A 13,372-nucleotide genomic window follows, 5' to 3' on the forward strand; every position below is an offset into this window, starting at 1 on the left:
AACAAAAGTTTATAGAAATGACAGTACTCACAATTTCCTCAACCATACAAAAGGTCTTCCCTCCAATCGAAGTTCGGAATATAGCAAATCTTCATTTTCTATCTCCTTTTTCGACTTCTACTGTATCCAAAAATCACGGATTTGATTGGATTACCCATATCTTCATCTCCGAGATATGCTGTGCAGTATATGGCGAAATTCAAATAATGAAAGTTGCGGTGTTTATATACTTATCCTTTTTTTCTCCCAATTCACAAAACTGGTATATGTATGGGTATCTGACAAATTTCTAGCGCTGAAATGTAGTTTACATTCCCGATAACTGAGTGAATCAAACTCTCATAATCCTGCTTTATCTATGCGTTTCCCTCGAACTTTGGAAATCCTACTGTCTACATAAAACCTACCAATCTTCCCAGAACTCATCCTCAAACTCAAGTTCTAAACAAGACCGAAGGACTGAGGAAGCCCCAGAGCTCTCAGCCCAGATCGCGATGATACATCTTATAATACACATTTCCCCAAAAAACCCCCCCCGAGTTAATAAATCTAGAAATCAAAGATGAGAAAGAATGAGCAATGGTGAGATGAAATGACAATAACAACAATATTCGACAACAGGACTGCTATCCCAAGCAGCGAGCAAGTGAATGTCTATAACGTGACAACAAATTCCTCTCGCCTATTTCAACATTTCCATCACCATTTATTTATTCATCACTCTATACCTAGCTTAACACTCCCCAAACCCCTCCTATCTAGATAGATATACAGTATTAAATTCCCAATCCCATTCCCCTCAATCTACAATTTCCACCCACAATTTTCAATACTGAACTAGATACCTACCAGATACCTATCCACCACTACTTATAGCCACCATAGAATACTATTAAAGCAAATCTATATAGATATAGAGAATACAAGCTCACAAGGGGAAGAGAATATGAGTTTTATAAATATTTAATATCCTCGATTCTCATTTCTTCTTATATCTCATTTCTCCTTATATCTTATTCAAGATCTCATCCCAGATCTTTAAAAATTCTTTTCTTTTTTTTTTATATTTATCTTCTCATCTTCTCATTTTCCCATCTTTCTATCTTCTCATCTTCTTATCTTCCCATTTTCCTATCTTTCTATCTTTCTATCTTCCTATCTTCTATCTTCTATCTTTCTATCTTTCTATCTTTCTATCTTTCTTCTTTCTATCTTTCTATCTTCTATCTTTCTATCTTTCTATCTTTCTATCTTTCTATCTTTCTATTTTCCTATCTCTTCATCTTCCCATCTCTCCATCTCCCCATCTCCCCACTCCTCATACTCCAACCCCCAAACCTCCAAACCCTACAGATTTCCATTCATTTCCTCATCTCATCTCATCTCATTTCGAATCCAAATCCACCAGACTACTTACTACTTACTATATATAATCTAAACAAACTACATCAAAAAATAAATAAACACACATACAAACATATACACTATAAATATTCTACCCTCCCTCTCCTCTCCTCTCCCCTCCTCTCCTCTCCCCATTTCCATAATCTCCACATCTCAGAATGTCTTCTTCTCCTTCCAAGAACACATACACAGACTCCCAAAGAATCGTAAATTTCTCTTTTTTTAATAAGAAGCAGATATACATATATCCACATACACCAATTAATAAATCAACAAATAAACCCATCCATCATCCATCCATCCTCCCAACACCTTCAATACCCCACAACCCCCCTTCCTCCCTTCCCCCTCTTACTACCTAGTATCCACCACCATCTCAGAAAAACTCATATCATAACATACATGCATACACACATACATACCTAATACATCGAAAACCCTCCATCTCATACCCCTCATACCCCTCATACACACAAAACTAACATCACCATACCAGTACACCACCACACCACCACACTATAACCACACTACAGCCTTACCCCTTTTATTTCAAGTAGCGATAATTATATTAATTAATAAAATATATATAACCTAATAAAATAATAATATAACAAAACATAAAATACAAACTAACAAAATAATAATATAATAAAAAACATCTATACCTACCTACCTACCTACCTACCTACCTACATATACCTATCTACCTATAAATACAAAAAAACACTAAAATCCAACTATAAACTCAATATCCCCCTCTTACACCCTTCTAACATTCCCTCTCACACCCCTCCCCCGCACACCCCTCTCATCCCCTCACCTACTCTATTCCCATCAATATCCACCACCTAATCCGAGACAAACTCTACTAAATAATCTATCTTTTCACCCTCTACTTTCTACTCCCTATTCTTTATTCCCTACTTCTTACTCCCTACTTTTTACTCTCTCCCCTTTCTTCCAAAAGAAAAACAGATAATCAGATAGAAGAAGAGAGAAAAAAGCAAGAACTCTATTCATGCTATTGGACGGAGTAAAATGAACCAGTACGCGAGGAAAGGAGGAAGAAGCGGATGAAAATCTACTTGAGATAGAGGCTGTAGCGACTACCCCTCGTTTATCTAGGTATTATTCGTCATACCATTCATTCATTCATTGACCCCGCACTCACTCATATTATACTCTCCTCACTTGCATCACATCTTCAACCAACAACCAAATCATCACAAAACATACAAAGCGATGACTGGAAAGATAATCTTAAAAAGAACGGTATTTCATATTGCTACAAATATATCCTCACTTAATCCCATCTCCCCTATCCTGTCTCATTCACTCCACTTATTCGCACATTTCAAGAATTTCCCTATTCTTTCCATCACAACCCACAATCCGTGTCCCCCATATTCCAGCCTGGTATTTCCTCCAAATCTGATCAACAGGTTCATATTCTTATATCCCCCAAACTCGAAAGAAAAAAAAAAGAAAAGTAACCCAGGCATATAATCATATCACAATTTCCATTTAACCATTCCATCCCCAGTATCAGAATAAAGAGCAAAAAAAGTCGAAACATATATCCCCAATCCATTGCATTCCCCTCAGACCCATCGAAAATCCCTCCCTTTCATTCGGAAAAGCATCCAGGTTTCACTCTTATTCGACAACTTGGGACTTGTGACAAACTTGTGACAATAAACTGATGAATGTCAAAGTCAAACAATTCCAAAGTATTAAAAATACTAGAAAAATTCCCTGGATGCAATTCACGAAAGAAGTCAGAACCCCCCAAAACGAACGAAAAAAAAAATGAAATTGTTATATCGAATGAAGGATAACCTTGAGACTGAAAGCTCAAAAAGTTCCTCCAAAATTAATTAAGAAGTTTGTTTCTCGAAAAGTATTCATCATCTTCGTCAAAAAAACTAGCAATTGCAAGCAAGAAAACCCCGATTCCTGCATCGAAATATGCACAATGTCGAATGCAATATCAAATTGTTCTTTTTGTTCGACAAGTTAAAGTAGAGATCGGATAATCAATAAATGGGATCTACCCATCAAGTGATTTACTCAAACATCTTAAAAGATGGAGCTTTTGCGTTTCTCAGCGCTAGTGAGAACAAGCATTGGTGCTTTCTTTTGAATAGCAGCTACTTCAGGCTTCTTTCCAGCATTCTTAAAGACAGCAGCAAAGCTACCACCAATTTGTTCATCACCAGAAACACTCTCAGCAGTGAATGATTCAACTGACATGACTGACTTGATTTCAAGAGAGTTTTGTCTTGAAGTAGGGCGGTTAGAACCAATGGCACCATGTTGAGATGTACGAGAGCTTGGTGGGCTTGGACGACCTGAAAGACTTCCACTTCCACTACGGCCAGAATCCGAATCGTTATCATCAGCGGAGAATGACATCTCACCATCTTCAGATACAGGTGACATGCTACCTGATGCACTACCTGGTGCCCTTCGACGTTCCAATCCAGCACGGACAAGATTGTGAACAGCACTTCGACGAGTTCGAGTAGCAAAGTTCTTGGAACCCTCAAGCTTGGCAGTTGGCTTAGATTTCAATTCTTCAATGGGTGGTGGACCACGTGGTTGTCTGACTGGATGTTCACCAGCCCGTCCTGCACCTGGACCAAATCCGGTTTGAGTTGGAGTACCTGGGAAAGTAGATTTTGGTAATCCAGCCGTTTTTGGACCATCCAAAGAAACCTCACCAGACATAGACATAGCCATAGACTTTGAGCTACGATGTCCTCTACGGAAAGCACCAGCAGATGGTGGAGGCAAAGGAGCATGGTCTTGTGGTGGCGATGCAGATTTCTTTGGTGGACTGATTGACCTTGTGAAAGATGGTGCATCGGATTGTGGTGGTGGAGACACTTGGAATCTTGGTGTGCCAGGTTGTTGTGGTGGAGAATAGCTCACCCTTTGTTCAATTGGTGACTCGACATATTGTTGACTGTTATCCATGAAATAGGTTTGCTGTCCAGTCATGGGGTTGTAGTACGAGTAAACACCAGGTTGGGCTCCGGGAACAGGTGTGATGATTGGTTGCATGTTTTGCTTCATTTGGTGTTGTTGATACATTCCCATGTTTTGTGGGGTGATTGGGGGAGTTGCGTATTGTCCATTCAAACTCATTTGTTGAGCGGCAGCTTGAACATTCATCAATTGTTGCTGAAGACGTTGTTGTTGTTCTGCGAGATACAAATTGGTAGCAACAAGCTGAGCATACAAATTTGGATCCATTCCTTCATGTCCATCATCAAGTCGAATCTCGGGAGTGGAAAGAACTTGCTCGGGAACAGAGTACATCTGTTGATGATTCATTTGATGGTTTTGTTGATTGAATGGAGCATATCCTGAAGTCTTTGGTCCATTATCGGCATATCTGCTCGAGTTCATTCCATTGTTACCGGTGTTGTGTTGAACTTGGGTTGGTGGAGCAGTTGATGGAAAGTTGGCAGAAGTAGCAGACTTTGGTGCAGTTCTCAAACCTGCGAGTAAATGAGAACGAGATGTTCTTGGAGTTGGTGCACCGTTATCTTGAGAATCGAGAGTCTTGGCAGTGGGTTCAAATGAAAGACGTTTGATGTTGGAACCATTAGCAGCTCTTCTAGCAGCGAAACCAGTAACTGGCATACCCAAACCATTACTGGAAGGGAAGTTGTTGTAAGACATCTGAGCAAGACCGCCTGCGTCCATTTTTGATGTTTTTTTGTACAATTGAAGGTGATATTGTAAGTTTGGGTGTCAAGGTAGGAATCGTTCGATTCGTAGATTTGTCAAGGATCAATTATCGAAGAGAGTGTATTCGTGTCGATGAATTGATCGTGTAAGGATTGTCAGGTCGACCTGAGTGAGCAAGGGACGGGAATTGTATTAGATAAAATTAAGATGATTCGAAACAAGATATTATCGAATGCGTATTGTACGTAAAGTCGAAGGAGTTTCGATGTAATTATATTGTTTTGCTTTGTAAAATGTAATTCTGTAAGAAGAAGCTCGAAGGTTGTGTGGTGAGATGAGGTGGTGGTGTAAAAGATAGGCAAGCCTTTTCTTTTCACACAAGCAACAAACAAATCGTCGTAATGAGAGATGAAATGTGTGCGAGAGAATGAAGGTTAATGGAAACGATTCTTGTCGAAGATGTAAAGGAATTTTGATAATTGAAGAGATAACTTTTTGATGGGTGAATCCAAGAAAAGAGTTGATGAATCTTCAATGTGAACAAAAAAGACCCCCCGAAAAATCCGAACAAATGGATGTAAGTAAGTGTGTATTTTCTCGGTCGCGGACTGATAGAAATGGCCTGGCCTTGTCAAACTTGAGGTTTTTATTCTTTTCTTCTTCCTCTTCTTCTTCTTCTGGTATCGATGACGATGATGAGTTGATTTTCGCTTTTTGATGGGAATATTACAGAGTGTGGGGATTGAATGTGTTGTATGTAGTATCTCTATTTGATGGAAAGATGTGAAGAAGGAAGTGATATCTCAAAGTAAAGTCAAAAGACGAAGACGAAGACGACGACGACGAGCACGAGCACGACAACAAAAAGCTTTGATTGAGAAGGAAGTCTCGAATGAGAAGAAAATAAAAAGGAAGTAAGGTTTTTTTTTCTCAATGTGAAAGGATTGTCGAAGGACTTTAAATTCTTTTTGGGGGAGGAAAGAAAGAAAATAGGAAGAATAAAATTGAAATTGAAATTGATGCGTTTTTGTGTGTGTGTGTGTGTGTGTGTATGTGGGTGTGTATGTGGGTGTGGGTGTGGGTGTGGGTGAGTGAATAAGAAGAGTGAAGAGTGTGGAGAAATAAGAGAAGGTCTGGGTGGATGATGAGTGGAAATGGTGAAGATGAGTGGATGAGTGGATGAGTGGATGAGGAATCACTTGAGTTTAAGTGTGAATGGTCGAGTGAAGGTAGGTGCGTCCAGTAGCGGGATTATTGTGGTCGTGGTTGCTGCTTGATGTATGTATGTAATGTAAGTGAAGTATAATAATGCTACTAGGGAGGTACCTAGGTCAAGGGTAATATCGAGGGCGAGAAGAGAGAAGAAAGAAGAGAGAAGAGAGAAATAAGAAGAGGAAAGTTAGAAAAGTCTCAATGCCAAGTGTATGCGTGTATAATAAAGTGCAGTGCGTATTTTGAACTGAAAAGACCCAGAAAGTATACTTTTATGAAAATAATGCCTTGAATAAATTGAATTTCAATCAAGAAAAAAAGGGCTCGATCAATCAATAATAAAGAAGGGCCCGGAATGATCCTTTTTTAGTCTAGATATGGTATATGATGATATGGTATGGTATACATATATGGTGTATGGTGTGTAGTATCTTGATCAATGTAAACGCGTCAAGAAGGCAGGCAAACAAATACAAGTACCGTAGACAAAAGAGGTGAGTGGAATGGAACGAACGAGGGGGGAAAAAGAAAAGTGTATTCAGTATCTAGTCTACCGTAGTATTGAATATCAATAACGAGCTGAGTAACTAACTAATCAAGAAAGGAAGAAAGAGATCCTGGTTCACTTTGATATTTGATTGTTCTTCTTTATGTATCTACCTAGGTATGTATCTATGTATCCATCCATCTACCCATCGAGAGAGGCAATAACGCAATAACACAACGATGAAAAGTATCTCAAGATTCCCATCCCAGAGTCAAAGATCCCCCATCCCCAAATCCAGGAAAGGAATGAGATTGTCCTCTTTCGCCCGTAGCCACGAATGAGATCGTCTCCATTGAGCGAATGAGATTAACGAATTAGTCCTCTCACGTCGAAGGCAAAAAAGAGGCGTTCCAACTTCCAATGAGCGAGACGAGAGAGTGACTAGGGGGATTTCCCTATTTTCTTAAGCTTGCATCTCCATCGACCTAGCGAGCCTAGCTCTAGGTACACATCCCCATGAACGCTCGACAGGTCCCCCTTCACCAAAGTTAAAGAGGAGAGAGGGTAGGGTGTAACAGGAGACAGGGTCGACAGACTCTGCTTACTTACATCTGGATGCTTGATCGTTATTTTTTTTCTCTTCCATCTATCCACTCTTCCTCATTGGGCCACTCACGCTATCCAGAATATCCGAAAGTAGCGAAAAAGTCTTTGCTCGAGAGTGAGCATGGATGATCTCTTAGTAGGTTTGATCAACAAAGATCCCTTGTCATACCTAGGGATTATTCAAAGGGACCACGGTGATTTTTTAATTTAAAAAAAGAGCTGATGTGGGGGAATCTTCCGTGTACTCTTTGTCGCAGATTTTGTTAGTGTCACTGGTGAAAGTCTTATCAATCTCTTGTCCGTCTCTCTTTAATGGAGGTGGTGTGGGATAGATGGCATATGGAGGGTGGGAAGAAAGAAACGTGGAATTCGGAGATTCAATTTGGTGAAGAACGATGCAAAGGGCGGTGTGGTGGGAAGTAAGGGAAAAGTTACTCGACATTTGAACATGGAAATCGAAATCGAGATCAAAATCAAAATCAACATCGAGTCTCGAAGGTTTGATTGGCATGAATATCGATGTTCGATGAGCGAGGGAGGGCAAAGCCTCGTTAAGCTAACTTTAGCTAACAAAATTAGCTGTATGTACAAAGTAATGGTCGTTTTCTAGACATCTAATTTAAACAAGCTAGACACCAAAGGGGAATCATCAAGATCCTTTTTTGTTGACATGATCATCTAAGATACCTGGTGCCACGAAAACCATATTGACAGGTTCCACTTCGATTAATTGGCCACAATAGTTTCTCGCGAGCGAGTTGATTTTTCACAGTTCTGGAGCCAACTTTTCCAGACGAAGACCAGAGGAGAAACGCGAGCCCCAGCCAGCCGAAGATACCGTGAAGAAGTGGTTCAATAGTGCACAGAACCACGTACGAGAAGTGACTAAGGATGACTCGAAAGAGTGCCGCACGTACGGCTACAACGGGTACGAAGTCGATGATTTAAAAAAGGGTAGTAAAGTTTCACGGGGGGAAGGGAAAATCCTTCGAGCCCTTCGACCGTTTGACGGGACCGATCAAGTGGAATCAAGGGGACGAAGCCTATTGCATAAATTTCAAATGGCTGCTTGAACTTGTGATGAACCTAAATCTCAACGATTTCGAGCCACGGAACGCTCTCAAACACATGCTTCCCCTAACTAAATTATCACTTCCACCACGACTTGTCCTAGAACGCTCAATATCTCATCTCACCTAATCACTCATCTATATATATACTCTGTAGATTATATAAAATATCCATATAAAACATCCATATAAAATATATAAATCAACACCATAACTTCACGTCTCCACTCCAGCACACCCAAAACGCGTACATATCGCGTGGCTAAGTCTCCCACTCCATAAATCTCACCAATTTTCGCACCGGTACCTCCACCTCGATTCCCAACTAGGAGTTTTTCGCTACAGAAGATACTATTCGGAGTAGGTACTGTGCCACAATCTTGCTTGAAGGTGGATACCTACACACACATCTTCGGAGTCACACTTTTGCACCCTGTCCCTTTCCCGGTTGTGAGGGAACACGCAAAGGCCTGGATTGATTGATTGATTGATTGATACCGTGAACCGAAGAGGACCCTCCTTTGTCCACGGCATTACTGAGCCCAAGGTCTGAGGTCTCACTCACCACCAGTACACAATATTGACGATGCGAATGTACCCCGTATCAGCTCCATCATCTCACCACTCTCATTAATAACCCTCTCTCATTACGAAGCGCACGATGATGAGCATCCATAGATATCTTGCACGCCTCTCCGGATTATCCATCACGGAGCCGAGAAGTGAGCAGTGCAGTGCTTGAGAATGTATATTGCAACGTCTTGCACATTGTAAATCCAATCTATCTGAGAAAAATAAGGACAGTGGATGGAGTCGCTACCGATGCAAGCTTGTCATCGTGCCTAAAGAGTAACCTTACTCTGTCTGGCGAGCCTGAGCTGGTCCCTTCTCCACATTCATAATGTACTTCGTACACGAAGCATTGCGACGATGCAGGTGATCAACGATTTGAGAGTGCTTGTTTCAAAACATCTAATCTCATCCATGGGTTTTTACCCAAGTTGCATATCTAGGTACCTAGATAGGTATGTGTTTGGTGAGGTTCTAATCAATGCTTTCTCATACATTGTAAGATACATTGTAGAGTCTTACATCTTGGTAATCATCTTGGTAACCATCTTGGTAACAATAACCTTGTTCTGGATAAATTCAACATTTCTGTTGGTAGGAAATTATTCGGATTAAGGTTATCATTCTTCCTGGAGAATTACCACTCCCTCCCGGTATGTGTCCCCTTTTTCATCACACCCTCAATTATATATTGTATTGTCTCTAGGATACCTAGGTATTCGTGATATTCTTCGCATGACATTTTCTCATTCGCAAACAGCGCCAAGTTCAAGCCGCCACTAGTGATCAGCAACCACAATATCTACTTACTTCCCAGACACCAATTACAGCATCCAATCCATCCTCGGGCTGTTCACTTTATCGTTTATCCATCCATGCAGAACAGTGAAGAAACTGATCAATTTATTGGATATCGCGCTCCCTCAGGGCTGAAGCATTCTTACCAATCCAATCCCAATCGTTCACTTTTTATGCACATGCATCTCGCCATCTTCCATGGCATTTGACATACCTACCGACCTACCCAGGTTACCTAAGCTCAAGCTATTTATGTCCACGAACAATCTTCCTACTAGATACCTATTTACCTACCTACCTACCTCTGCCGTGAACCCTCCGAAATATGCAAGTAAGTAAGTACATAAGTTCATCGCTTCCCGCGCACCGATCGATGTACAGCAGTACACTCAACCTCGTATTTGTCGATCCCTCCCTCCCTTCCACACCATCATCACCCATCGCCTCTCCTCCTTCGTAAATCCCCTCATCCTCCCGCGTCTACACCCAAAGTATCCCATCAAATCATCCATCCCATTGCTCCCTTCCTTCCTCACAAGGTACCTCACAAGTGCATCAAAAAGCGCGAGGCCAATGCATCTCATCAGGGGTCGCACCACACCACACCATCTCCTCTTCCCGCATCCATTCTCCCGCGAACATCAATGCTTCTCGGCCAATCAATCCCGCGGACTGGGTTTTCGTCGTCTTTTCCTCATGCATTTACCCTTCCACCGGCGCTTAGAGCCTCCAATCTGTGATGGGAAATGCGTCGTGGGTATCACGCTGCGTGTGGGTACTTATTCGGTATTTATTTTACATGTATAGTTGTTGGGCTCGTTGTGATGAACTATCTACTGTGTACTTTATTGACTATTGGATGGTCGCATATAGGTCGTTTGGATTTCTTTCGGTAGGTAGGTAGGTGGTAGGAAAGTACCTTGTGTATCCATATCGTATGATTAACTACACTATCTACCCCCAAGAAATTCACCATCTGCTTGTTCGTACCTAGATAGAGAATACCAAAACCTTCACCAAAGTACCTACTCATTATACTCCGTACAAATAACTAAATCCCCCAAACCAATCGTTTAATTTCCTCTTCTCGCCCCAAGCACAAGCTTTTCATAATTTCACGCCTGCCCCGAGTACCTTTCTCCTCCCAAGCAACTCCAACTCCTGAATACCATTGTAACTAACAGACCAACTGACTAATCCACAGATCAAATACTCCGTACTGCCCAGACTCATAAATGCGAGACCCCGATCTTCTCCGTCTCAGACAGAATGACAGCGATCTAGGTACACTTCCCTCACCCGTACCTCTGGTTCCCTGCGAGAAGACTGGATATCCTGGATACTTGTATGTTTGTGAGTGTTTATTTATATCTTATAAGTGTTTGTTGTATGATTTGTATTCATATATAGTTATAGTAATAGTAATAGTAGGTATGGAATAGAATAGGATGAAATAGGATGAAATGGGTTTTTGATACATATTAGCCATTCCATAGATTGAAGAGAAACAGAAAGAGAAACAGAAAGAGAGCAGGTAATCAAATACACGATACTCGGGATGGGAATGAATACGTATGTATGTTCGTATATATGTATGTATGTAGTTATGACGACGAGAAACTTGGGTCTTTGGACTTGTGGGTGCACGTGGAAGGGTTGCTATAAATAGATGGGTAGATGGGTAGATGGGTTATATTCATGTTATATTGTATGCTATCTAGAGTTGTTAATCTTTTTCTTTCCTGTATATATTGTAATGAGTTGCTAATATATTATATTATCATCTATCTTTCGAAACGTTTCGAATCTTGGGAAAGATAATATAGTAATCTAAACTAAACTAAACTAAACTCGAATAAAATAAAATAAAATAAAATACTAAATCGCAATCGAAATCGAAATCTACAGATAGGAAAATCCAAGATCCCATCAGCATCATATCACATCACACACATTCAAACCCCCTCCCCTCCCCCCCCCCAAAAAATCTAAAACACGCGCATCAATCTTCAGATTAATCCGAAGCAACTTGATTTCTAAAGATATCACTCCTTTCCCCTGTTATTCATCCGTGCATCGATAGTGTGAGCAAGATAAATAGTAAACATGGTACCCATCTACAGGTATAATAAATAGCATACCGTTGGAGAAATGCGAAACACGCGGATGATTTATCTTCGCTTCGCATGAATGATTTGATGAATTGTGTGAATGGGAATGAGGTGATGTTTGAAGCGGATATTACTCTTTTGGGTATTGTATGCTAGACCTCGGGAGGAGGAGACACAGCCTTATCCGCATTTTGGACGGACGGGGTCTAGGCGCGAGGTGATGGGAAGCGTTATGTGTCCTTCTTTCGTTCTTTCTTTCGATTGGATTTGATTCGATTCGAAGCGATGGGGTGGGTGGGTGTTTGGTAGCTTGCGAGTCTAGGGAGTTTCATATGAGAGGAGGGTTTGAGGGGTTTGACTTGCTTGCTTTGAGTTTACTTTACTTGACTTGACTTGGTTTGACTGCTTGACTTGACTTGACTGCTTGACTTGACTTGACTGCTTGACTTGACTTGACTACTTGACTTGACTTGACTGCTTGACTTTCCTTGACTTGACAGGTGGAGTGAGAAAGTTTAGATGAAATGTTCCAGAATACTCTACCCATTCTACACATACATTCTACTTCGTACGCAGTCTACGATCGCGAAACCCCAAACGAGGTTTGTGAAAAGGGCAAGGATTAGCTTAGCTGGGTCTTATATTTATCGTAAATCAAAAAATGTAGTATACGAACTGATAACGTCGATCTGGCATTATCGATATGAGGATCTGCGGTTCTGGGACGAGGGACGAGGGACGAGGGACGAGGGAGGCTCGGAGGGAAGGGATTCTTGCGAGAAGATATCTTTTGGAAGCGAGCATTTGGCGTGGGAAATTGGGATGTGCGGGTGGGGGAATTGGGAATGGGGAATGAATTGGTGGGTGGCTGCTTGGTTGGTGGGAGTTTATTATATTGAGGATTATTTTTGTATTTTGTATTTAGGTTTTTGGGTTTTTGGGTGTTTGAGTGTTTAGATAAATAGGATATGTAAAAGTTGCTGATATCATATTTATCATATTGATCGTGAGAGAGGGATTTTTCATACAAAAGTTAAACAATAATATTGAATTTCGAAATAAGGAGAAGCTTATGTAGGTACCTAGTTGATCCTCTTTTTTCTTTAGGGGTTCATAATCATTACAGTATTATCGTGAAATGAGAACTCTTGGTAGATGGTTTTATTTTATTTATTTTATTTTATTTCATGGGTGGCTTGGAGCAGATCTTCATTTGATATGGGTATTTATAGACAGATGGGTTTTGATTATGATCATGATTATGATCATGATGATGTAGTAGTGACGGTGGGTCGATCTGTCAGGAAAATAGGGTTCCCGAGAACTTTTTCGGAAGTTTGGAAGTTCGTGGGATCGAAGGAGAGTGTTGAGATGGTAATTTTAATGTGGTTCGATGGCATCGATTAGGTCGTTCG

General features: G+C 40.8%; 2 protein-coding genes across 2 annotated transcripts; one reads left to right on the plus strand and one right to left on the minus strand.

Annotated features, from left to right (window-relative positions):
- Nucleotides 1-3,483: 3,483 nt before the first annotated feature.
- EAE98_008004 (uncharacterized protein) lies at nt 3,484-5,118 on the minus strand (the record flags this gene model as incomplete). Its single annotated transcript, XM_038955627.1, has 1 exon — nt 3,484-5,118. The coding sequence occupies one exon, from the start codon at nt 5,116-5,118 to the stop codon at nt 3,484-3,486; it is 1,635 nt and encodes a 544-aa protein (XP_038807921.1).
- A 5,963-nt stretch (nt 5,119-11,081) lies between these two features.
- Nucleotides 11,082-11,456, plus strand: EAE98_008005 (uncharacterized protein; the record flags this gene model as incomplete). The annotated part of the gene is made up of 3 exons (XM_038955628.1): nt 11,082-11,191; nt 11,343-11,418; nt 11,451-11,456. 3 exons carry the CDS (start codon nt 11,082-11,084, stop codon nt 11,454-11,456), a joined length of 192 nt encoding a protein of 63 aa, XP_038807922.1.
- Between the last annotated feature and the right edge of the window lie 1,916 nt (nt 11,457-13,372).

Source organism: Botrytis deweyae (genome assembly GCF_014898535.1).
Source record: "Botrytis deweyae strain B1 chromosome Unknown BDEW_020, whole genome shotgun sequence".
Lineage (NCBI taxonomy): Eukaryota > Fungi > Ascomycota > Leotiomycetes > Helotiales > Sclerotiniaceae > Botrytis > Botrytis deweyae.